Source organism: Asterias amurensis, chromosome 11 (assembly GCF_032118995.1).
Source record: "Asterias amurensis chromosome 11, ASM3211899v1".
NCBI lineage: Eukaryota > Metazoa > Echinodermata > Asteroidea > Forcipulatida > Asteriidae > Asterias > Asterias amurensis.
In genome coordinates this window covers 12,131,733-12,159,297 of record NC_092658.1, presented here as the reverse complement: position 1 = coordinate 12,159,297, position 27,565 = coordinate 12,131,733, and the positions used below count along the sequence as shown (strand labels likewise).

Sequence of the window (27,565 nt, the reverse complement as noted above, 5' to 3'; positions counted from 1 at the left end):
GAGTAAGCCTGTAACGGTTAAACGTTTTAAAACACAAACAAATCACTGGAAGATGGCCTGGAAGATATCACAATATTATCGTCACGATACGATATAAAAACATTATCGTCAATATTGATGTTGGTTTTGAAATTATCAAAATATCGTGACAGAGATGATATTCTTTTTTCAAAGAAGATATATTCCAGAACACGTTATTTTAAAACCGCCTTCAAATTCTTTTGCTAAGGATTTCTAACAACTTCAAAGAATAATCCAATTAGTTTAGGCTGATGCCGTCAAATCCGAAGTTCTCCGACTACCAACCTGTGTACGTCTTCACATCTAATAACCATGGTGGTCTCTATTTAGGCTAGGTATCATCGAGGCAGGCAAACAATCTTGAAACGTTTATGGGCTAACGGGCTAATTGGCCGATTTCCGATATGCCGAAACTTTATCGATCCGAGTGATTATGACATAAGCCTAATGTTTCATACAGCTGTAAAGCAATGCCATCACATAGTGGTATCCATCACCTAAAACCCACGAAATCCTAACACTTTCTTATTAGGGGACGAATGAACTGCTAGTTGCCGTGGTTGCAAAGCTGTATGGGAAACTCCCTTAACCAGAAATTACCACGTTGTTGGGAACTCACCGTCAACACCTCCAATAACACATTTTATAATCCACAAAAGAAGTATAGAACTGTAGATATTAGCCATAGAGAATTTTCACAAGTTTTAGGTTCCATTTCGGTTTTAAAAACTGAATGTTTATTCTCAAAAAAAATAAAATCTCTAAGCAGCAAAGCCATCGCGGCCATCTTGCTTTGTCACAGAGCTCGTACAACATGGTTAACTGAGGGCGCTTTCCTGCATATAAAATTATTCTCGGCTCAAGACGTCAATGATCGGTGTAGTGTTTTATGTACGGTGCTTCGATGCCATGGCTGATGACCAACGGCAGACGCACAGTGTTCGTTGAAACAGAAAGGGGTCATTCCGTGTCAAATCACCCAATGGGTTAAACCCTACCCTCTTCAAATTTGCTCAAATTTTTTTTATGGGGTAATAATGGCTCAACAAGCTAAAATTTCATTTTTCAGCTCTATCCAATAAACGGTTTTCGCGCTACGACATGCTCTTTCTCGTTGATTTCGGTCAAAATGCGCCTGACCTCTGACATTCAAATGACCATAAATCGGTAATCTTTGGGTCAAATTGGTTGAAATTGGTGTCTTTGAAAAGGAAATTGTGTAAGCTTTCCAAATATGTCTTAATTTTTTTTGTAGGAACATGTTTAAGTATGATAACCTTTTGACCTCTACTTTGACCTTGAATTTGACCTTGTGGATCACGTGATCTGGAGATGAACTTCGGTGAAAATTTACCCCCATATGTTTTCTCCACAATATCAACAAATTAGAGATATAATATTTTTGGCTTGCCTTCAAGCTCCGCTCAAAGTGGCCCTAGTGGCCTATTCCTACGCAAAGTACATGTACATAACATACATGTCCATACGTATGTATATCAAGTGAGACTAGTGGACCTCTAGCAACATCATGATATACATATGTACGGACATGTATGTAATGTACATGTACTTTGAATAGGAATAGGCAAGTAGGGCAACTTTGAGCGGAGCCTGAAAGCAAGCGAAAAATATTATATCTCTAATTTTTTTATATTGTTGAGAAAACATATGGGAGTAAATTTTCACTGAAGTTCATTTCCAGATCACGTGATCCACAAGGTCAAATCCAAGGTCAAAGTAAAGGTCAAAAGGTTACTAAACCTAAACATGTTCCTACAAAAAAAGTAATGGCATATTTGGAAAGCTTATGCAATTTCCTTTCAAAAGACACCAATTTCAACAAATTTGACCCAATGGTTACCGATTTATGGGAGTTTGAATGTCAGAGGTCAGGCGCATTTTGACCGAAATCAACGAGAAAGTGCATGCCGTAGCACGAAAACCGTTTATCGGATAGAGCTGAAAATTGAAATTTGAACTTGTTGAGCCATTAGTACCCCATAAAAAAAATTTGAGCAAATTTAAAGAGGGTAGGGTTTAAAATTGTCTTTTTTTTGGGTGATTTGACACGGAATGACCCAAAAGTTATATAAATGTCCAAATCATAGAAGAAAAAGATTTACTGTTTTTACTTACTTTTTAGCATAGTTACCGTGCTGGTCTAGTATACCTGAGAAATAAACACAGAACACATTTACTTAAGTTATTAGGGCCTACATATCATGGCAGAAAATAATTTGTAAGTGGGCAACTGCACTCTTCTGCACTGCAGTTGTACATGTACTTGTCTGAGGAATGAAACAATTTCAGTATGGATTTAAACAATTTGGGATTGCCATTTACCAAATCCAAATCCTAATATCCAGCCTACATTAAAAAAGTCCTATTTAATTCCATGACCGCTAAAAAACTTTCAGTTTTTAGACTTTTACATTGTAAGAAAAACCTCAACAGTTTAAAAGCAGTAAAAATCATTTGTGCATTGACGGGGACATTTGCCCTTAAATGTTTGCCTTTAATTGTTTGCGCAACAAACTCAATGAATCTTGGAGGTTTGAGTTTGGAAAACATGCTAAAAATCCATCTTTGTTTACTATCGGTCATACTTTTTTGCCCCAGCACATCCATGCCACAAAATTCTACAGAAGACTGTAGAGACACACTGTCGAGACAGTGCACGGGGACTGGACCTGTAGGCAATAGGGTTCCATGGTAAACAGCCATGCAACTGCATTCAATACTACGGTCATGAAGTTTCAATGAACTGTGCTTTGTGGCAGCCTGTGGGTACCAGTGTGTGTTAGTTTTAATTTATCTTAAAATGTAAACAAACATGCAGTGCAGACACGTCGGACAACCAATTATCAGTTGTTCCAAATTAATATTTAAACAAATTGCTAACATTGAACTAGGCTAGCTACAGGTGTTCCTTTTTACAAGGAATGCCAATAAAAAGGAACGCCAGCGCTAATGAACTTCTTCGCAAAAATTATTCGATTACAAAAATATTGATTCTTTTTGTATTAAATCGACACAGAAATTACGTACTGAGTTTGATTATGTGAACAACTATAATTCCCCATCTAATCTTGCCTACAGTACGCGCATGGTGAAGCGTACGAGTTACAGTGACTTACTGTGTACGTGCTTCAAGAACCATTTTACTGTTTTGTGCAAACCATCACATTTGTAAAATTAGGTTTTACAAATGTAATTTCACTGGTCTTTACAAAACTGAATACATTGTCGTGAATTTGAATCACAGACTCACCTCTGCAATCAATATCACGCGTAAAATGTTTAAAAAAATAACGAAGTACATTACATAGACTGGGCTGAATCTTTTGACTATTTTGTGTTCTAGTTCTTATCAATCCCAACTACATGTTATGTAAGTCTGATTGCATCCCGTACTACATAATATGGGCTCGCAGCAGGTTGGGGTGGTAACTACCACTGGTAGTTTGATGATTCCACTCAACGACAGATATTCTCGTACTCGAACTCGTAGTCCTAGCTAGAATAGTACTAGCATAATGTACAACTACGTACGCAGTGACCAACATGTAATAAATGTACGTGGTACAAGCAACCTGCAATGCATGACAATCGCAGACTATGTAGCAGTCCTATTCATGACATAATATAGGATGGCTATGTGTTTTTGTTTTTTTGCCGTACGTGGCCCATCTCTAAATCATGAATTATTGTGTTTTTTATTTTTTTTTGGCTAGTTACAAAGCACAGTATTTATAGTGTTTTTAAACACTAAACTATGATTGTAACACTCAGTTACACGAATGACAGACATGACAGACGGTCGATGACAAACCACACAATCTACAAACATGGAATAATTTTTTGTAACACAACCAGACATGAACTGCGATACACTGTCAGTGTCACCAGACTAGCCAGTCAAAACCATCTATCTATAATCTAGGCATAGTCAACTACACTATCGTTTGACCTGTAAGTGTAACTTGTAAGTGTTTGCACTATTCATCGATAAACCGTAACATTTACAAAATATTCACAACTATCTTTTAAACAAAACAACAACGATTATCATGTTTATTAACAACATGACATATTTTTGACAAACCGTCATGACCATACGCCGAGATCGGTACGACCATAGAGTCTGTCCTTACTCTAATGGTACGACTACCGCTGAACAATTAATTTCACGAATAACATACTACAAATAAAAACTAAACTCACGTGAACAGTTGAACACGGCACAGTTTTTTATTACGAGAACACGTTGTCCCGATGAAGAATTGTCTTTCTCACATTTCAGCTTTCCATCCATATCACGATTCTTTTTCATTCAGTAACTTCGTTCAGGCGATGACACGCTCGATAAACTCGGCATCCACTTTTCTTTTTGTTGACCCATGGAAATTCCATTACTTTTCCGTGACAACTTCCATGATGGCCGCCATACTTATCATGGAAGTCGTCCTACGGAACCCGCGAATTAAAGAGCCTTGTTTATGATAATCACAGAAATTCCACGCTAACGTACGTGGTGCATCGATTATTACATTGTCCACGAACGTCGGCGTAACGCCGGCTACCAACCGATCACCCAGACTGTATTACAGTTTGACCAATCAGCAACCAGAGTTTCTGATCACGCATCGTGTGCATGCTCTCTGAACCCAGCTTGATTGTTTATCCTGCACACCCACAAGTATTAAAGGCTCGGGTTACCGGTCATGCATGATTTCACAACTTCCACCACTACGATCCTCGATGGTAAAAGATCCCCTTGTCGTCAATATTAGAATGAGTTCGGAATGTGTGGTTATATGCATAAACACTACTGTTAATGAGCATCTGAGAGCTCTTTGTTACCATTCCACAGTTGTGTTTCTTATTATTAGATGCATGATAATAGGCCACGTCACTTCATAAAGAGTGACCTTGATTTGACAAAAATGGCCATTGCTTTCTCCGTTTGCACCCAAAATTCTGCGACATATTGTAAATATTGGTCTTAATTAGTTTTACTGCCGAGCAAATTAGTAGCTGGATCTGCCTGCAGCAGCACCATGCGTTTGTTGCGTGTACGTTTTTTAATGTGTTGTTGTTAATGTTTTTTTTTTTTTGTATTTTTGTCTTTTTTTCTTATAATGAATGAAACATGATGAGACACAGAACAAAGACGATGGTGATCCACCTGCAATATCTCCTAACCCGATCCCATTTTTTTTTTTTTTTTTCTTTTTTTTTTTTGGGGGGGGGGGGGCTGATGGTGGCTTGTTTTAAGGTTAGGCCGTGTCCGAATTGGCGACTTCGGCTACAGCTACGGCTAGGGCGCGCGCGTCTGCTATTCTTCAACACTGACAGACGCGCTGATCTAGCCGTAGCTGTAGCCAAAGTCGCCAATTCGGACACGGCCGGCCTTATAGTTAGTCGTTGTAGTTTCCCCTATCCCAATTTCACAGTACAGCTATTTTGTGACATCAGCCGCCACATGATCGTTAAAGGTGTAGCCAAAGATTTTTTTTTTTTTTTGCACATCACACACAAGCTCATAAACATTAATTTTAGTATTGTTTGTTGCCTATTCAGGTCAAAACTCCTTTGTGAAAAAGAACGTATTAAACAGGAACCATCTCCAAGCTATGTGTACATGCACGGTCCAGTTCGACATGGGCTTAAATCGTTGATATTTTTGAAATAATGGCAACATCGAAATCCATTTACGCCAAACTGTGCAACTGTCCCCATGTACATAGCCCTTTTACGTAAAATAATGTCGATGACCATCTATTTGTACCGCTCTCCGCCGTGCGCGCGCAGTGTGTGACCGTGACATGACCCGTAAGCCAGTGATGTTGAACCACATACACGCATTTATATACCGCCCTCAACGACGTTTGAAAGCAACATGGTGAACCTCCATCGCTTTGTTTTCTGGCTGTAAAGGGACACTGAAACACGTTATATGTATGCCCTCTTATTCACGCCTGGCGAAATCGTCAATTATTGCGTTTATAAAAGTTAACCATCAACTGCGCAAAGTAACTTTAGTTCATCACGGTAGCGAACAGCATCGCTGATTATTACGGTCACCCGGTTTGCCGCCCTCTTGCGTCAGCTAATAAACAATGATATTACCATGGAGCTGTTTTGACGCGCTCAGGGTCACTGTTGCTGGGCTTGGCTTGCCTTTGCTTGTTAAAACCAACAAACGTATATAAACTAACAAGAAACTCAGTCGAAAGCAGCCTACTTGTTTTACGACACTTGAAGTGGTCGCTCAGTTGCTGGGTTTGGTTTGTCTCTGCTTGTTAAAACCAACAAACGTATACACATATATGTAAACTATTAAGAAACTCAGTCGAAAGCAATAAAAATGACTAGAACATTGGTAACGATAGTGTATTATATGAAGTTGCTCAATTTAATAGAACAAGGCTTCTCGTTCACGTTGATTTCAACCTTGCCATGTTGTCTATTTTATTAATCCTGCTGACGCAACCTGTCGGCTCCAAAAAATGGATAATGATCATCACTGACTTCCTTTTTTTAACGAGTGTTTTCTTTTTTTAGTAAACTTCTTCAAAATAGATTAGTTTTAAGGTTAGAGTTAAGCTTGCAACTTGGAAGTAGTACAACTACGTCACGTTTGTTCAATTCCCCCCCCCCCCCCGCCTTTTACATCTTTGGAATCCAGTCCGTAGACCACTTTAATGTGTATTGGGTTTTTCAGTCCCTATACCTTATTCCATAGGTTACTCCCAATTAATGTTTGTGGCATTCATCCGATCTTACCGAACTTTCTTCTCGAAATCCGTTCACCAACCTGGTTGGCGCTTTTGTTGTATGAAATAAATAAATATACTTTATACCAAGTAACCGTAATGTGTTGATGTTTACTATTGCTCCTTTCAAAACCGTGTCAACAGTTCAAAACTCAATTTAAACACAAGTACAACAATGGAGAGGTCACTGTTCATTTCGAATCTCAGTGAAAGTATCCGTGTCCAAATCGGAGGCTACGACTACAGCTACATTCGGATACGGCCATCTGCGTATAAGGGTCCGACCATGTACTGTCGATGATTGAACGAGGCACTTAGCCATCAATTTCTCATCTCTTCCAGGGCAAAAAGGTCGCCATCATTAACACTTCAGAGTTTTATACGGAGTCTAGGCCTAGGTTGATTTTTTGTTTTAAAAGGGTTGGCATAATAATAATAATAATAATAATAATAATAACAACCGTATTTCTATAGCGTCTAACACCTCCAAAAGAAAGTCTCTAAGCGCTCAGAGGAAAACAAAAGAATAATTAAGCATATGAAGATTTAAATAGATATGTTTTGAGAAGAGTCTTGGAACTTGAGATCGTGGTGGCTTGTTTGATGTGTAGAGGGAGATTGTTCCATATGTGAGGAGCAGCAAAACTGATAACTACGTTGACCATATGCTTTGGTGGTAACTTTAGGAATAAAGTTACACGACGAAACCCATGCCAACCTGATATATTTTATTTAAATCCTTAAATATTGCTTGTCAATCGTGAACCGAAGTGGCAGGAGATTCTGTCCCCTGTGATTCGGTCCCCTACACGACGAAACGCATAGGCCTAAATTACTTCTTCTGATAGCACCCTCTTTTGAATCCTCCTCCTCGATCCAGCCAATGCTAATTTCCCAACGGGGACAGAATCTCCGGCGTGCAGAGTTCCGTGGGAAACTGGCACAATCACATCGTCACAGTAAAGTCTTCCTCAATGTTCGCCTGACGTCTTAGTTTCTTAAATAAAGTATTAATAATCCGCCTGTGGAAAGATATTTCCGGAACGGCCGGTGCGATGGCCATCAGGCCGACTTGGGATACCAGAGCAGAGACGCGATACCCGGCAGTGGCCCCGCCGTCTGTTGCCAGCGGCTCCCGTCTCCCATGACCTGCCTCGGTGTCTGTCAGAGATTTTTCCTCGAGATACACCTGTGGATATCATAAGAAATAGACCTTTAGCATGACGCTGCTGCCATTGATAATGTGGTCTGTATCCCATGGTTGCCAATATCCTCGGGCTAAAATGAACGAGACTCTTTCTCCTTCCAGCCTCGGTTTGGTTACATTGGTTTGAACGGGAGCAAATCTATATGGTCACACTATGAAGGTTTACGGGCCTGAAATAAACCCAAACGAATTCAATTCAAACGAAACCCAAACGAATGTTACAACTACTAATAGTCTTTTATTATAGACCAGCCAAAACGCAGAGGGAGAAAATGTAAAAGGTTTAACCAAACTTTTCTGCATTTTTACTTTTTTGTGCTGGCCTTTGACTTTACACGATTACATTTTAACAGTCGACTCCCGTTATTACAAGGTCGCTGGGGTACTTACCAAAGAAATAGGAATGTTGTAATGTTAATGAGAGCCAAAATTAACACAAAACAGAAATGCGAAGCAGGCACTAATAAACGTACTTTTTATAAGCATAACCTAAGCCATGATCCAAGCCGTGTAATTCAAAGCCTGCTAACATAATTACACAGCCCCACTTCGCTTCAGTTTAGGAGCAGGAACGAATCCAATACTCACCGACGAGATGTGCTTCCTTCTGGAACTCCTCCTATTGGAATTCCTTCTGTTGAGCTTATTCAACCCACCGGGACTTGATATAGATCTGGTCAGCTTGGCTAGAAGAGCTCCCTCACCGTCAGGATGCCTCTGCTGGAGGCATGAGTCGAGGAAACGTATGCAGGCACTGTGGCCCCTTCTTTCTGCTAGGTTACTGGAGCAGAAAAAAGGAATGAACTGTTAGCATAGCAGTATTTGTTACCACGTGAGGGCGTTAGTTAACAAAACCAAGCCATATCCAAAATGCATAACACAACCCTTCTCACTCATACATCCATCCTGAGCAACAGTCTGTACGAAGAACAGCCCATCCCAGCGGTCTTGAATTTTGTGCTGAGCAAAGCAGCGCAAAAGATAACCTGAAGCGTCTAACGTCACACTTCGAGGGTCATAAATTACGCCAGATATTATTATTATGCTGTTGAGCCCACGTCAATAATCACCTATGACCTCGCATCATGGTTCTGGAGATTCGCAGTTAATTCAAACGTACATAGTGTATACACTTTATTAAGCCAATACCTGCCCTTATCAGATAAGGATAGGCTGGTCGTATGGACAGGGAACATGGGGTCGATTTTCACAAATTAATAGTTAGGACTACAGTCCTAACCATGTCCTAACTTCGGACCAGTCCTATTAGAAACTTAAGGTTAGTCCTAAGAAAACTCATCCTAACTCGAGATAAGACAAGTCATAACTCTTATTACTTATTTTTTGTTTTCTATGCTGTTGGAGCCGCTGCATCAATAGATGTAATTAGCACAAATAAAAACTGTCAATAGAAAACCACAAAACAATTTATCTCAAGAACAATAATTTCTTCTTAATTTCTTCGCCATCATCATCACTCTCTGTGGAAACTAACCTAGGAGTTCGTCCAAGAAAATCTTTGACGTCCAGATGCACCCTGGAAAACTTGGAGAACGTTCTGAGTGCCGTGATGTGGCCCTCTTCGGCGGCGTAGTGTACAGGCGTGCGACCAAAGACGTCCAACTCATCGGCAAATGAAAGCTCTCGATTCAACGCCCACTGTAGAATAGGACAACGGCCTGTGGGTAGGGGAAACGAGATTGGGATCGAAAACAACTTAATATCCCACAAGCAAACTAAGGATACATCCCACGGGGTCGTGTAAATGCTCACCTGAATTAATGGGAATACCAAAACAAAAAAGCAAAACAAAATACAACATAATAGCCTATAATTGCCACATAACATGCTATATGTTTTGCAGGTATTGCATGACGAGGTATAAAATGTATATTCTTTGGTATATTCGGCTCTCTCCAAAAGGCTTTACAAATTTGTATTTAAACCCACGAGGAAATAACGTTAACATTTCCAATGTTTTGCAATCTTAAAACTTAACGTAACTTACTCTCTATAAAATTTTGTTGAGACTAAATGACATTAAATATTGAGATTACAAAATATTCTACTTTTAGAAAATGAATGTTAATTGTCCATATAGATTCTAACCACTTTATTGTAATGTAAGATCATTTTACCAATTCAAGACTAAGAAAACCTGCATAAGCTTTCGTAGAACTGTTCAGATGCAATGATGAACAGTAAACATGTCACACCGTTTCAAGTTACACTTCAAGAATTTTAAAGAACACCGTACATTTCCCAAGGTGTCAGTGACACTAGAATTTCCCCGACGGCATCAATCCATTATGTACTCAGCCCACACTCGTACCTTTCCCTGCTGCAAGATGCATCGCCGTGGCACCATCTTTCTTTCGGGTCTCGCTCAGGGAACATCTAGCCCGTCGGATCAGCCAGTGAGTGCAATTCAAATGCCCTGTCCGGAGAGACAAACACAAAAACAAAACACCACTCTCAATATATATATCCATGGAGATAGAGTAGGCCTGCTGTTTTTGACAAGTTAAAGAGGTGTTTTCGTCAAATTCGAAGCCTCACTGTTTAGGTTGTTGACAATCTTATTAGCTTCTCTATTATTTCTGTAACCTATCTTCGAATTTCACGCTGAAAATCTTGAGACTATTCTGTAACTTGTTTGGATTTTGTTTGATTCTTTTTATAACTCTAATGCGCAGGTAGGAGTAGGTCCCTGAAGTAAAGAGTTTAAAATGTCCAACAAAAACATTGTAACGGTTGCTATGATACAATATTTTAAACTTAAATGTAGTGTTTTTCCCCAAGAATGTTCAAGAAACCTTCAACGTTCAAGTATTGCAATTATCTTGCCTTGAAACGCGCGAACAACGAGTTGTCAACACAAGATTTCAACACTATAATTTCCTCAAGATTTATATCCATATCAAGATTTATTTGTTAAAATAACAATGTAATACCCATAGACGCTCTATCCCACATAATCCAAGTAGACAATAGTATGCCTATTGCACTTGACATTTTGCCCCGGTTTGACCTAGCAAGCACCAACGCGAAGGTTGACAGTTAATATGTCACACCCAGTGTCATGGCTCTTCATACTATAGTTAAGGAGCGAACAATTGGCGCTTAATTTTTTTTTAAGATGTTAACATTCCCCAGCTCTTAGTTAACTTAAAATGGTACGGTATGACCGTTTGCTTTGTGGGAAAAGGTACTCTCTCTGACCATGCACTCTACAAACTCTGGGTCAGAAATGATATGAGTTCCAAGTACCTTGGGGCTTGACTCATTATGGATCAGTATGACTTGAATCTTTGTCAAATTGACACAGAATGGTTAAAATCCCATTATCAACCAGTTTCCGGGTCAGGCTGACCCTAAAATGGGACCCGGTATTCGAGTAGAGTTTTTAGAATGTGCTACGGCCGAGTTGACGTGGCCGAGTTGTAGTTTACCTGCTAGTGCAGCATAATGTACAGGGGTCATGCCGTCATGGTCAGCACGTTGAGGGTCGACTTGGGCCTGATCAATAAGCTCTTCAAGACAGCCCACACTACCTGCCTGAGCGGCCAACGAAACTGTGAAAATACATAATGAACAAAAGATAACAAGACAATTAAAGTATATCGCTAAGTCGACATGATGAAACTAAAGATGTCGACTTGTCCTGATAACTGATCTCGCGAGTCTTTTCACAAGGATATCGGGTTTTTGAGATACTAATCCGTAATGCACCATTTCTCAGATTCAAATTTGAATCATTCTCACTAAAATATTGAATGAAAAGGCTTCCGCTGAAGCCTTTTTTATGCATCTGAAAGCACACAAAGTTTTGCAAAATTATGTTTTCCTTTCATTGTTTTCTTCAATGACCAATTATTATTGAGCCCAAATTTCCACAGTTTTTTTTATTTCATGAAATGTTGGGATTATTAAATACACCAAGGATACTGGTCTTTGAGAACTACCCAAAGTATACCATGCCTTTTATACACGGGCAGCGACTTTTTTGTCGATCGGATCACAATGCTCGTGTATAATCAAATTAGGACAGTAATCTCATAGATTCTGTCACGACGTATTTGCACAATGCATAATCGAAGGTACGAAGGTCGAGGGTAATCCATCGTTGATACATAAAGTTTAAAGAGATTTTGTCCTGTCCAAACCTTAGTTCAGTATTTGAATACATTCATCCAAAGGCTCATAGCGACACGGGATTATTTTAAAGATGTTAAGTTAACATCGGCGATATATTATTTGGTTCTACCCTTACACCACATACTCAGTACTTTCCCGATTTCTTTGGAAAAATAATGAAAAGCATAGTACTAGGGTGGGATTCGAGCCAACGACCTTTGCAAACCTAGAGCACATGTCTTACCAACCAGAGATGTTTATATAACATTGATTAATATATCACATAACATTAAATCTTGGAAGTGATGCTTTTATTCGAGACGCCGCACAAAAACAAAAAAAAACAACCAAAACCAAAACCCAAAACCGTTAACAATAACTACCTGTCTGTAGTTATTTAAAATAATAATACAGATGAGATATAATTGGTTTATTTCTGACTTTCAATGATGTTCAATTAAAATGGCATTGAATCACATTTTAGCAGCCGAAATGTTCCTTATTTGTTCTAGAAACCGGTGAAAAGTTAATTTCAAAATGCTCAGGTTATTATTAGATCTTGCTGAAAATCCGGAGCAGTTGTTAACGCATGAAGAATAACCCGTAATTAGAATACATAATCTGATAACGTATCTGAATGAACGTTTCTCATATTCAAATTTGAAGGGATGAAAAAAAATATTTTACACCAACCACATTACTATAGCGAAGTGAATTATTTTCTAAAAGTGCTTTGTACAATTGAAAGCTTCTGTGAAAGTAAGTTTGCATTGTCATTAATTTTAATAGTGATTACCAAACACACACTCCCTTTAAATACAATGGACCCTATTGTTAATTGTCAAAGACCAGTCTTCTCACTGTGGGTGTATCTCAACATACGCATAAAATAACAAACTTGTGAAAATTTGAGCTCAATCAGTCGTCGAAGTTGCGAGATGATAATGAAAGAAAAAACACCCTTTTCACACAAAGTTGTGTGCTTTCAAATGCTTGATTTCGAGACCTCAAATTCTAAGAGGTCTCGAAATCAAATTCGTATAAAATTACTTCTTTCTGGAAAACTACGTTACTTCAGAGGGAGCCGTTTCTCACAACGTTTTATACTATTAACCTCTCCCCATTACTCGTTACCAAGTAAGGTTTGATGCCAATAATTATTTTGAGTAACTACCAATAGTGTCCACTGCCTTTAAAGGATCACATAATAAATAATTGATTAAATTTTATATCAGGCATACGGGTCAGAACATCAGATTGCGGAATTTGGTACAAAACCAAAGCTTGGAATGATAAACACTCTATATTATTTTATCTGTACTGACAGGGAGCCAGGAAAAGTAAACATTTGCATTTATGAATGACAGGTAGCTAAATAATAGGCATAACTTTAAAGCCACTGGATACTATTGGTAATTACTTGAAATAATTGCGAGCATAAAAACACTTATTTGATAACGAGCAATGGAAAGCTGTTGATGGGATTAAACATTGTGAAAAACGGTACCCTCAAGTAATATAGTCTTTTAGAAAGGAATAATTTCTCACTCTAATAATAAGACTTCAGCTGAAGCCTTTTATTATGCATCTGAAAGCACACAGAGTAATTAAACAAGGGTGTTTTTTTCTTTCGTTTCTTCCAAATTTGAAGACAAATATTGTACACCAAAATTGTTCACAGGTTTGTTATTTATGCATCTGTTAGGATATACCAAGTGAGAAAACTGGTCTTTGACAACCAAACGTGTCCAGTGCCCTTAAACAATATCATACAGGAAACGTGAGTCTCTATGTGGGAATTCCCAAAATACGCAACTCCTGGTTATTTTGAAAAAAAGCCAATGTTTTTTCCTCCGGGATGTTTGAGAGTTTCCTGTATACTTCCTCGCTGGCGTGTAAGGATTTCGTTTCCATAAATAGACATGGGCTTAAGTAGGGAACGGCACTATGTGTATTAGGAAACTTGTCAATCAAAAGGTCGAGTTGGTTAATCGAAAGGTCGAGTTGGTTAATCGAAAGGTCGTATTGGTTAACCCTACAAGTTTAACCCCAGGCTTCTTTTACAACTGTTTAATGGGAACTTGCGAGAGTAGCTTTTATTTTGTTGATTGTTTGAACAAAGTAGACCCAGCTTCAGTTCGAATTTGGTGAACGTTTTATCTAATTAACCAGGAAGGACAGACTGGTCGCTTTGGCAAACAATTTCCCTGTTCTGTTTGTTTTGGCATCTTACAGTTACACAGTGGCAGCCAAGATTAAAAACGCACTCTGTAATGTTTATGTTATTTATTTGACGATTCAAACATCAAGTCTTGAAGCGTTTTGACGCTGTGTTTTATGCTACGCCGACCTGCCCCCACACCACCACAGCCTGCCGGCAAGACAAGCTTGCATCTTGTTCCCTGAACACCATTGCATAATTAATGTCCTACTCTTGAAATGACAGAGCTCAACAAAACCAGGTTCAAGATTTTTCTCATCCACTCACAGACCTTACTCATAAAAAAATTGGCGAGCTTTTGCGCATTTTTTTTACCATAAATAAATGTGAGGAGATATTCCACCATGGCAATTAGCATACCTACTTAATTTAACCACATTTCCTTTGATTAAAACACAACTCTGCACAGTTAATGTTATTTATTTGTCTAGTTTATTTCAAGCATTGCAAGCCTCGAAGCATCTTCCTCCGTGTGATCTTGTTTTCTGCTATAGGTATGCCGACCTGCCTCCACCGCGATAGACTGTATAGGCTCCGGTCGCACCGACCGCGTGTTGTTTGTCAATTTCGAAAATTAAAAGCACGTAGACAATGTCGGGTCAAAGTTATTTGCACTAAGGACCCTGCGCACATTACTTTAAATACCAATTAGTGAGAGAAATAATGAGTCAAGCAAACATCTGCCCGAAGACGTATTTATTAAAACATCTTGAAAATGTTTTAGCGATTGAGTGTTGAAGGCAGTATACTTTTAGAAACTGTCGAAGACCACCGTCCTCACTAAAGTGTGCCCCAACATATAAATAAGATAACAAACCTGTGTAAGTTTTTGCTAATTTTTGGTCATCGAAGTTGCAAGAGATCATGATGAATGGAAAACACCCTTGTTGCGTTAGAATTGTGTGCTTTCAGATGCCCAATGAAGCCTTTCTAAGATTCATATTTGTTGGAATACCCTTTAAATTTCTCTATGACATTTTATTGTATAATTAGTAGGGTCTGGTGTTGAGGGCAAGGCCAATAATCATGTCCCCAAAGGGCATGCTACCAGACAGTGCAAATACCTGAAGGGGCACCGAGGCCAAGCCATGGAGTGTCAATGACCTCCGTGTAAGTCCTCGCCTGAAAATAAAAGGATTTAAGCTTGATCCAGCAATGACGTTCATGCTCACGTAGCCCAGATAATATTACCACAGGCATAGTCTCTACCTTCACAAACTGAAGCCGTGTAGATAATAATGGAGCGCTAAACCACAACCACATGTGCAAGAATTGACGGTTTGCTGCAATGATGCAGCAGATATTATGCATGTTTGGATGCATTGCACGATTTGAGAGTCGTGTTTTTTTTTACAGTAGGCCTGATACTTCACGGAGACAACGAAGACGATTGCCTACCATGCCCCCTGGTCAATGCCTTGGTGCCCTTAAAATGTTCCAGATTTCCTCAGGGTGCCCTTTACCGTTGAGGAATGCCTTGGTGTCCTTAATTGCCCTTTTAACAACGAGGCAATACAGGCCTGATGTATTACAGTTAAATGGTTTTTAAAGAACCATAAGCCGACTTTCTGGTGAAGTAATCTGTTTAAAATTATTATGCAATTGTTCCTAAATGCACTAAAAAAAACTAGGTCAGAGTTAACCTAGTTGCCCGATTCGGAGTCTTGACCCATTAAGGATCAGACTGACCCCAAATGCGAGATTTTAACTTTGATTCTAGTCAATTTGGCCTTTTCGGGGTCAGGCTGACCCATTTCAGGATTAGACTGAACAGAAAACTGGTTCAGTTTAACGGGTCTTTTTAACACAGACTCCAGGATACACTGACCAGGAATGGGTCAACTCCCCTTGGACCCTGAAATGGTCTATTATGATCGGGGGCTTCTAGAGAGTACTTCTCAAATATTTGACAACATATAAGTTTCACCTGATGCATTTTAAAAGCGTTTTACACCTCGGGCGGTTATACACATAAATATAAACCGGACAATCTCGGTGCTCTAGTTGGTAAGACACTGCTCTAGAATTGCAAAGGTTGTGGGTTTGAATCCCACCTGGGTACATCGGGAAAGTACTTAGTATTGTGCTAACACACATCAGTGTAAGCCCAGCACTCTGAGCAAAATACACTGTGCTGCCCAGCTCAGATTTGCCCCAGGATGCACTTCAGAAGTGATGGCCCCATATCTCATCATGAATCATTTTGTTGAAACTAAGGGTACAACCAACATTTAAATAACTGATAAATTAAAAACCTCATAAGTATACCTGGCGTTCTACCGGTTTGGTTTAGCACCTCAGCATCCTCAACCTTCAGTAGTCTCCTCAAACACCTCACAGCACCTCCTGCCGCAGCATGATGAAGAGGCGTCCCCAGTGTCTGCGTGTCCTTCCAATATGCCTCCTCCATCGGCGTACAGGCTAATACCAGCTCCAAGCACCCAAGACGATCATGGTAAGCAGCGAGATGCACTGGCATCCTGCCTCGAGCATCTGTTGCTCGCAATACCTCATTGAGGCAACCACAATCTTTAAGAAACCTGAGAAATAAATGCACCACACCTTCATGTCCCCTCTCCACCGCTTCCAGAAGAGGGAATCCCTGATTTGAGGTGACCTCCCGGAAGAAGTTAAGGTGTTCCTTAAGGTCACTGACCTTGTCGAAGTTATTGATGATGCACTGTAAACACGGTGCGTGGCCGTTCCGAACGGCGTTCATCAACGCTGAGTCGACGTCCACATCCACGCATTCTATACACGCACCGGTCACGAAGCTTGTGTTGTCAACATGTACTTGTTTTGTTTCATCACCCATCCCAGAGTCATTATCTAATGAGCACTTTACGTAACTCTTGTCGTACTCTGTACTCCACATTTCATCAGGGTTCGGTTTAACCTCTCTACTGCACTCTACATCATTGTTTTTAACCAAAACATCTCCGGGTTTCACTGATGCACCATCATTACTTATCACTGCAACTGTCTCCTTGTCTTCCATTTGTCCGGTGACTTCATCCTGATCCTCCAGAAACACATCCAACTCATTGAGGATATTAAACACCCCAGCAACATCAGAGGATCTCCAGTTATGATTAAAAGTAGTGGGGAGTCCACCCTTTGCTATGTTGTTGGTCTCCATGTTGCTTCCAGCCCACAGGCGAAGCCGCATGGTCATGGAGTGCAGATCAGACACTGATAATGATCCCATAAACTGAATGTAGTTGGATCTGCCGGTAATACAAGCCAGGCAGAGACCCCTATAACACGGTCATAGCTCTCTGCAGTAGCTGTGATAACTTTACCAGATACGCAAGTCAGCCGGCTGTTGTCATAATTCGAATAATATATGCATCATATGGAGTTAGCATAGACAACGTCACAGCAGCTCGTGCAGTGACCATAATAACAAACCACAAATCATTCTACCATACGTTGACTCGTAGACTCCACACGTTCCTAAAAATGATTTATGCAAGTCGGAAACCGGAATGCATTTGTGGAGAGTTGATTGTTTTTGTTTCCCCTTTTTCGCCTCTTTCACGCGATGTTGTGGGCAGGAGGAGGCGGGGCACAGTCGTGCACTGGAACATCTGTGAAATATAATAAAGAGATTGTAACTTTTTTTATTTGCTGGAGCGTTAACAGCTTCAGTCATAAATGATTTTACCTCAACTGGAAAATTTAGTACAAACTATTTGTACATGCTTAGGTGATTTTTAACATTGACTTGTAACACACCGGTAAACCACTGGAGCAAGTAAATGAACCATTGTTGCATTTTTTAAAATGAAAAAGAAACTTATCTAACAAAACGATTCAACAGTCAATAACAACCAATAAATTAAACAGCGTTGTCCCTAACACTACAAACAAACAGCTAAAAAACTGACAAGCAGGCTGGTGGTGGTGGTTGGGGGGGGGGGTAGGGGGGGGGGGGCACACACCTATCACAACAAACTCACATTTTGCACAGACCCTTGCTCAATTAACAAATACATTCACTTTGCTGTTTGCCCTATAGACTGGGAGTAGGTCAGTGTGAGCAGACTTCGGATTGAGGAGACGACTCAGTGGAAAATAACTTTCTTGCTTTTACAAACTAAAGAACAGTGTTTTTGCAAAACTATGGTCCCCGAGTTTCGGCAGTAGAAAACAAAAAGCAAGACATAGCACAGCAAAGAAGATATGAACATGGTGTTGGAGCAAACCGAATACACTTTGATCACCATGCAATGTCTCCGACACTACATTAACTGACATTTACATAATTATCAATCAATTTTAAAAGTCGATTGAACTTTTATAAATAACGAAATAACAACAGAAGGCAATGGAGAAAAACAGGAAGCAATAAGGAAATTCAGCAAAGGGGAGATTTGAAGGTGAAAAAACAATTGACCAAGGATAATCGGAAACACAAGGCAACAATACGCAGTATTATACGCATTATCTCTCCAGACACAAAAACCAAAAATGAAATCACCCCATCACATCACGTTACCAAACGGGGCCCAATATCATGGAGCTGCTCAGAAAAAAATACTTGAAATATTGTGCTTATAAAAAATAAGCAAGATACCAGTCATATTAGTATTATACATAATATATTTTGGCTGGTATTCGTATTTTGGTAAGCATCATTTTGTTGTGTTTAGCTGTTTTTTGTGCTGAACATGAAGCTCTATGAAATCGAGCCCAGCTGGAGTTTCCTGCCTGACTGTTTACAGATCTCTATCCCATGCTACATGCAGTTAGGACTAGTTCCAATATGGGACGATTCCAAAGTTGGGATGGTGTTCTGTTGAACTTTACACCTAGCACCAAGCAACGTACAATTCATTTGATACTTTTGAAAACGGTGCAATCCCATTTAAAGCCACTGGACACTACTGGTTTTTGAGAAAGAACTCAATTATCAAAATAAACGACTTCAGGCCTGCAGCCTTTTTTATGCGTCTGAAAGCACAAAACTTTTTTCAACAAGGGTGTTAATTTCCACAGGTTTGTTATTTTATGCTTTGGATTCACCAAGTGAGAATACTGGTCTTTGACATTTCCAAACGTGCCCACAGTGCCTTTAATAATAATGTTACACGCAGCGGCTTTAACGAAGTAGAGGACACGCCATGAGATTTGGAGTTCCCGGTGGCAGTTATATTATCATTTTCACGTTCTCCAATTCAACAGTCCGTGACTGTGCACCGACTCCATGCAAGACGACCATGCCGCTCCGATTACCTTAAGGCCCCCGCAGTGATGTAGGAAATACAGCACACGACTTCATCATATGTATTAATTCAATAACCCAGTTCTCTCCCGGAGCGGGCATTAGGACATAACCAATGCCCTACTATTCATCACTAATGTCCCGCATTGGGGTCCACACTTCTGATAAATGCTTCCAATGATAATATACTAAACTCTCGTGATCTAATGATTATTTCTTCGAAACGTAGTTTTTAAATCTGAGTTTCTTATGATGGCTTTTATAGGGACATCGACCACTTCTTTTTATTTACGAAAATATTATGTAAATACTTGCGATTAGGGGGCCAAGTCTTGCATACGTAAATGTTTGTGATTTTGAGCCATTTTCACTTAGTGAGCGGGCATTATACATAACCAAAGCGCCTATACATATCCACACCTCTGATAACAGACTTCCAATGATACACACTTTTTTTTGCTTATAAACTGAGATCCATATGTTGCTGTTAATAATAAACGACATCGAACATTATATTTTATTTACGTAAATATTTACAAACATGAGCATGACAATCTTAAATCTCGCATAAATATTACCTTAAATATTCGCTACACAACCAAAATCGTGACTATGACGTAAATATTTATACGTGATTATTTTAAATCGCCAATATTTACGTAAATATTTACGTTAATGTTCATTGTTACTTCAGGAGAATAATCGTCTCAGTTAATGAAACCACGTCTTCCACAATTAGGTCAACCTTGAAAAAATACAATTCAGTCCAGAAATCTGTGTACTTAGTCCAGTCATTTTAATTATCCTTTAAACTATTTTATCCAGATTTGTGTGTCTTTCTCGTCTAAACATTTATTTCCAATTCCCAAATGACTGCTCCAAAGAACAATAATATCTTAAAGTTGTTGCATTCACACCCATACCCCCCCCCCCCCCCCCATTACAGCCAACCAGGCACAACAACGGCAGGCCTGCAACACTAACGTCCATTTTCGTTTTTTTTCCCCGTTCAAATCATATAAAAAGAAAAGAAAATAAATCCACAATATTTCTCGCACCAACCCAGTAAATCTTACATATCTTTTGCCTGCATGCTGTAAAAGGCTACATTATATTTAGCCTATAATCTAATACTGCACGCCGTATTGTGTTCGTAAACAAAACCCTCTCAAGGTCCCAATATGATAATGCATGTGGTTTCCGACTGGTGTTTTTGTTGCTGCATGGTGCAATATAAAAAAAAACACTTAACGAACTAATACGAACTTGTGCATTAAATGCAGTGCACACTTTTGGTAATATTGTCAAAGACCAGTCTTCACACTTGGTGTATCCGAACAAATGCATACAAAACAAACCTGTGAAATTTTGGACTCAATTGGTCATCGAATTTGCAAGAGAATAATGAAGACAAAAAAACACCCTTTTTGCATTACTTTCTAAGATGCATAAAAGGCTTCAGCTGAAGTATTTTTGTTTAATGAAAAATAACCTCTTTCTCAAAAACTATGTTGCTGTTTCCCACAATGTTCTGTCAACAGCTCTCCATTGCTCGTATTTACCAAGTAAGCTTTACGCTAAAAATATTTTGAGTAATTACCAACAGTGTCCAGTGCCTTTAATACCGCATTCACAGAGCTGTAGGGCATTGGTGTCACAAATGGCACCTCGACTCGGCAGAAATTTCCACACTTTCATACAACTGAATATTGAGCAATAGCACAGTGTGACCATTTTGTATTTGTTTCTATATTCAAAGTCACTGTGATCAAAGTGAGGCACAGAGGGAATAGAGAACCGTTTAATAAGGATTGTATTTATCAAATTATTAAGCACTATGGAAACTGACTGGGTATTTATGAAACTTATTATTCAGATTTTGGTTTTGTGATACTAACAAACAATTTGATAACGCCGAAGTGGTATTTTTTTACTTTATCCATATCAGTTGAGTGGAAACGTGAGATTATGTTTATATCAAAGTAGCTGGTAGCGCCACTTTAGCAATTGGTGTTTTAGCAGGCACTTTAAGCTTATTCCCACATGAAAATAAGGAATTGTGCACAATTGATTCACACATACAGACAAATACGTTCCAAGGACATTGGTAGGTTAATCATCAGAGGTGTTCGGCCCATGCCCAAAACGTATAACAACATGTTTTTAATACAGGATTGGTGTAGCTGACAAAATAGTAGCAGGCAGTGTTCATGTTTTGTGTAATCAACCATTACATGATGTAAAAAAAAACTGTGAAAATTTTGGCTTAATTCGTCGTATGAGTCATGAAAAAAAAACCCAATAAACATGCCTCGTTTTCAGCAGTTTGTGATGCTTCAACTGAAATCAGCTGTTGCGTTTTTTAAAGGTTTCCAGATAGGCTTACAGTTTTCTCAAATATGACTTAATTTCTCACGGAAATGTCTCACAGAAACTGAATAATATGAACTTAACAATCAGTAATCTTTCAAACTAACTATAGCTTTTTCTCCTTACCAACCCTGTATGAATATCTTTAAAAACACTGGACACCTAGGCATATAAGTGACTCAAAATAATTGTCAGCATAAACAATTATTTGGTAACGAGTAATATAAAGAGCTGTTGATATAAAGCACATAGTGCGAAATTGCTCCCTCTGAAGTAATGTTTTTTTTTTTGTTTTTTGGAAGAGGTAGGAAACTTTTCTCACTCATCAAAGACTGATGAAGGCCTGAATAACAACTAAGGCATCTAACTAAAAGCACGCACTTGTTCATCAAGGGTGTTTTGTCTTTCATCATTCTCTCGCAAGTTCGATGACCAAATTGAGCAAAAATTTTCACATTTGTTTTGTTATGCAAATGTTGTGATACACCAAGTGAGAATACTGGTCTTTGACAACAACCAAAAAGGGTCCAGTTCCTTGAGGCACAGATAAATCCTTACATTGTCTATACCTTTAAATGAGTTACGGCATACTAGTCCACATGATACAACATTACCTACAGCACTGAGTGAATATCACCGTGAACAATGGTACTTACAGATAAAATTTCAGATTTTATTTCCAATCCACTTCCCCCATTGCAGTCCAATGATTATTCTACTAATCCTAATCCCTTCAGATCGGATTTCACCTCACGGCTCTTTTCATATTGCATTAATTCTGATCCAACAATACCTTTGAACGCCCTACGGATTTTTAAACTGAAACTACCCGGACAGTATCCCATGAGGCGACAATATCTGACGGGAATATCGATTCATTGACATTAAAGGCACTGGAAACCTTTGGTTTAATATTGTCAAAGATATACTCACTTGTATCTCAACATATGCATAAAATAACAAGCATGTGTGAAAATGTGAACTCAATAGGTCGTCGAAGTTGTGAGAGAGTAATGTAAGAATAACGCCATTGTCGCACAAGTTGTTTGCTTTGAGATGCTTGAATTCGAGACCTTAGCTGAGGTCTAGAATTCAATTCAAATGTTTTTTTGTGTGTGAGAAATTACTTCTTTCTCAGAACTACGTTACTTCAGAGGGAGCCGTTTCTCACAATGTTTTATACTAACAGCTCTCCATTGCTTATTACAATATAAGTTTTTATGCTAACAAAATACAGATGTGATTGATTGATACACTGACCCAGAAATGGGTCAAGACCGGCCCACGTACGTGACCCAGATTAGTGTCAATTCTGACTCTGAGTTTTAAGACTATGAGTGGGCCTATGGTAATGGTCAAAAATAAAATGATCTGAAATCACTCCAAAATAAAAGTTGAACCCCTTGCAGTGTTTGTAACAAAACATTCTGGCTAAAACAAAAACCGTTTCTGCAATGTTGTCAACAATTATGATGACAACACGTTCTCAGTGTGGGTCAGAAGTTAGTCTACGGTTCAAAACGAAAGTGCAACATAATTTATAAGAACATACAAAATCAGAAAACATGCAAATCCATTCATGAATAAATAAATTGACATAATCACATACCAATGTTGCATAAGATGTTGTCCACGGTATTGAAGTTCATGCAGTTTTCTCTCTAGCAAATGTAATGATGCAAATGACATGAAACAACAGACAAGGTAACCCAACCCACCACTCAAAAAGCACACTGCAGAGTTCACTGGAGCTTGTTTATGGAATGCCAGAAAGAAATACAGATAAATGCACGTGCATATTCCCAGCTATAACTTGACAGCCTCCACACGAAACACAATCTTACTCATATTACCAAGTTCTAGTGCCACAAGCGGTGAAAATATTTGCAGCTCCTTTACAGTGTGACCATTCGTACAGTCCACCAGCAGTGTAAATGACAGATGTATCGTAGAGCCACGGTGAACTACGAATGGTATGGCAAGAATGAATGGTTGTAATACATTTGGTAAATATTTACCTTCCGTACAGTCCACTTCAGCACACATTGTTTAGAGACAGTAAATCCATATTTTGAGAGAGATTGGATAACATTGTTGCTTCTTCCAGGATAACACTGTAAGCTTTGTGGTTTATCAGGTTAAAGCAAGTGCTGTATTGCTGATTGCTGCAATGTTGATGTATTGTAGCTGTACATGTACGTGTACATGAAGAATGTACATACACAGGTACCGGCATACTACCGGTGAGGTATTACGCAATCGAAATGACTTTACAGGCGATCTGTTGCTAGGAATTAAAGGCGGGTTTATAGACAAGGATGATCTTACTGTACACAATGTACTTATGATGGGCTCACTTTAAATACAACTGTTAGTAGTGTCAACATGGAGGTACCTCCATACTGTCAAAGGCCATTGTTCCCACTTGGTGTATCCATGGAGGAAGAAAATTATCCCGACATGACACAAAATAACAAATCTGTGGAAATTGGAACTCAATGAGTTTGAATTGAATTGAATTGAGTTGAACAATTTGGTCTTAGAAGTTACAAGCATGAAAGAAAGAACGCACTATAGGCCTATATGTCTCTATATAGTCTTTAAGTGTCGTTTCTAGCAATGTTTTCTAGGCCATGGTATCAACAGCTCTATAGCTTTTGGTCATTAATCTTGTGGAGTAATTACCAAAAGTACCCGCCTGAAGAGGTGAATTAGCTGTCTTCAAAAATCCTTTTTTTTTTTGCATGATCTGGGCCCAATCATAAAAATCACGTGGAAATTTGGTTGGTTATCCTGGGTTTTTTTTTAATCAAGAAAGAAATGTCCTGCTCATCAACTTTTGTGTGTGTTTAGCAGCTATGAAATTGAGCCCTCTTTTAATACCAGCAAACAGGCAGCAAACACAGCGCAATGTAGGCCTCTCTACAATGAACGCGAGTGTAAAATTTGAGAACACTCCTATTTCAATTTGAATGATCTTTCTGAGGAACTATACAGCCTGCCACAGCACAGTTAATTCTAGATATAAGGTTAGTTATAACCGGATTATAGTTTTAAATATTCACAGGGATACGATGAAAAGCCACAAAGGTCACTTTTGGGGTAAAATACTGTGAAAAGCTGCTCTACTGCTTGACTCAATTTTGACATACTTGAGCGTGCGGTGTGGTGTCAAAATGTGACAATACGTCTAGATTTATACAAAGGTGAGCTTTTCAACTTTATCATCAATCAACCAAAAATCATGACACTGAATTTTTTTCTCGTCAATATCACTTTGGAATTCTGAACAAAAAAAGGGCCTTAGCGATGTGTGATGACAAATTAGGCCAACGTGTTTGTATAGAAGAATGAAATATTATTCGACAGAGATCAAAAGGTGTTGGTTACGCATTCCTTTATTCATTTTGGTTCAGGGAATTTGCCTTTTGAAATATTTATATGCAACGGATGACATAATATGCCTTCTAAATCCCTCTCTGGTTCTGGAACCGCAAAAGAGATGTGTTTATTGTGTTTCTCAAAGAAAATGCTGAATGTAGAACAGACTGGTATAAGTCAAGGACAGCTACACGGCCGCGCGTGCACCACACCACGGCAATGAATTTTCACAGATGTGCAACATTTTTAAAGGAGAAGTGTACCTTTGGTTTTGGTTGAACAGTTCGAAAGTTTGTTCCTACAGATAATAATGGATGTAGACCCACACAATAAAACTAACATCTGCAAACTTCACTTTAATTTCAAAAGGTTGCGTTTTCGTCGCGTTTTTGAGACGTCGCCGAAAATTCGAAACGAATGCCCAATATGCCAGGAGAAAAACAAAACAATCCTTACACAAAGAATAGACAATCTGAGAAACGTACACCGTTGTTTTGGGTATAAAAAGTGATTTTCCATTAAAATAACCCGCAGTACTTCGAAATTAAATGCATTGTGCTATCCACAGCTGATATACTTCTTACCAATAAGAGTCACGCGTATACTCCTCCTGAAGACGATCAAAGGATATCGATCGAAACGTAGAATCGTTAACCACCGGTTCTTCTCAGAACTAACCACTCACGGAGAAAGTTTACATGGTGCTACCGCAAACGAACGTAAACGGGACCTTTAAAAATGATTGCCGTCGAGTTTTGAGTATCACACCGTGAAATGTTACATGTGATTGCCGTAGCAAGGCTGCACGGTTCACTTAGAGCCATGCTTCGAGATGGCTAATGAAGAACCCATATTACAAACATGGGATTTGTAGTCATGGTCTCGATCTAATATTACACACTTGATGACGGAGTGCATTTCCAATAATAAGAAAGGCATGGATAACTTCGGGTTGAAAGAGTCAATTCTATTAAAGGCAAATATGTTTTGGAACTGTTTGAATGTTTCAATCCTTCAATGAGTTTCTAAACTCATACACATTTTATTTAAAAAGGTGGTCGCGTTTTTGAGATGTCGTCAGGAATCGGGATGTGAGTCTTATGCAGGAAGAACAACCCAAAAAATACTAACGCTTTTTCCACAATATTCACAATCTTCAGGGGGAAAAAAAAAAGTGATATCTACTTCCATAACTATAGTAGGCCTACTTCGAAGTGAAATGTTTCTCATCTAAAGATGCTGATGTACTTCTCACCAAAGTTAGTTGTTTTTATGGCAATTTATTGTCAGAGTCATGACCAAACGTGAAGTCTTAAAGACAGTGGACACTATTGGCAATTACTCAAATAATTATTAGCATAAAACCTTACTTGGTTAACGAGTAATGGAGAGAGGTTGATAATATAAAACATTGTGAGAAACGGCTCCCTCTGAAGTATTAGGTAGTTTTCGAGAAGTTGTTGTATGCATTTGTTGAGACATACACCGAGTGAGAAGACTGGTCTTTGACATTAGTGTCCAGTGTCTTTAAATAAACAAACCGTGCAAGTTATCCCCACGACATTTTGGTGGTGTATCAGGAGTGTGTGTGTGGGGGGGGGGGGGGGGGGAGGGGGGGGGGGTTGAGTGTAGATGGTGAGTGAGGGGCAAGATCATATGCCTGCCACTATACATAATACTTACAATATTCATAGGCTCGTCATCAACACAGAGAGAACTGCGTCCTCCTACCCTAAACAACTGCATGCCACTTTCCTGATCACTTCCACATTCATATCTGAGGAACTTGTCTCAGTGATGAACTATAGTCTAAAGAAGCGGGAACAATTTGTTTACGGTTCGTCATGGCAATATTGTACCCTTCAGAGAAACACGTTACTTTCCATACTAGCTGTCTCGTCTGGCTCTGCCTTTCAAATAAAGAGTAGGGAAAACACGTGGTTTTAGCCTCATTCAGAATACCAATATTATTTTTCCTCACACCAGACCGACAAAAATGTTGATGAAAGGCTGCCGTGACGTCGACCATGCACCGTGTAAATCGATCCGTCATTTGATAACAATAATTTGTACTCTAACACAATAATGCGTGCGTTGGGCATTCCTTTCCATATAATGATGACCGTCGAATATTTGACACGATTAGAATCTAGCCTTGACTGGTTAAAATGGCAGTGATGTTGGTGTAACCCGGTGGAGTATTTTCATCTATTGTTGAATAC

General features: G+C 39.0%; 3 protein-coding genes across 7 annotated transcripts in view; all 3 read right to left on the bottom strand.

Annotated features, from left to right (window-relative positions):
* The window catches only part of LOC139944339 (uncharacterized), a 43,134-nt gene extending 38,548 nt beyond the window's left edge, over nucleotides 1–4,586 (bottom strand). The window contains exons 1-2 of one of the 2 annotated variants that reach the window (XM_071941338.1): nucleotides 4,246–4,586; nucleotides 2,158–2,191 (exon numbers count right to left, since the gene is read on the bottom strand). In XM_071941338.1, coding sequence (XP_071797439.1) covers nucleotides 2,158–2,167 — 10 coding nt within the window. In that variant the 5' untranslated portion in view covers nucleotides 2,168–2,191; nucleotides 4,246–4,586. The remainder of the gene's footprint in view (nucleotides 1–2,157; nucleotides 2,192–4,245) is intronic. The other variant, XM_071941339.1, reaches the window with a different exon arrangement.
* LOC139944341 (uncharacterized) overlaps nucleotides 1–27,565 on the bottom strand; it is a 98,644-nt gene that overhangs the window by 8,191 nt on the left and 62,888 nt on the right. The gene's annotated exons all lie outside the window — the stretch shown is intronic.
* On the bottom strand, nucleotides 6,421–27,225 carry LOC139944624 (uncharacterized). Of its 4 annotated transcripts, XM_071941684.1 has the most exons (8): nucleotides 23,981–24,092; nucleotides 23,572–23,623; nucleotides 16,634–17,955; nucleotides 11,460–11,582; nucleotides 10,340–10,444; nucleotides 9,503–9,686; nucleotides 8,596–8,788; nucleotides 6,421–7,989 (listed from the first exon to the last, which is right to left on the bottom strand). In XM_071941684.1, exons 3-8 carry the CDS (start codon nucleotides 17,571–17,573, stop codon nucleotides 7,747–7,749), a joined length of 1,788 nt encoding a protein of 595 aa, XP_071797785.1. In that variant the 5' UTR covers nucleotides 17,574–17,955; nucleotides 23,572–23,623; nucleotides 23,981–24,092; the 3' UTR covers nucleotides 6,421–7,746. The 4 variants fall into 4 exon arrangements, with proteins under 4 accessions (XP_071797785.1, XP_071797786.1, XP_071797784.1 ...); XM_071941685.1 differs by lacking the exons at nucleotides 23,572–23,623; nucleotides 23,981–24,092 and adding an exon at nucleotides 27,027–27,225; XM_071941683.1 differs by lacking the exon at nucleotides 23,572–23,623 and having other exon boundaries at nucleotides 23,981–24,103.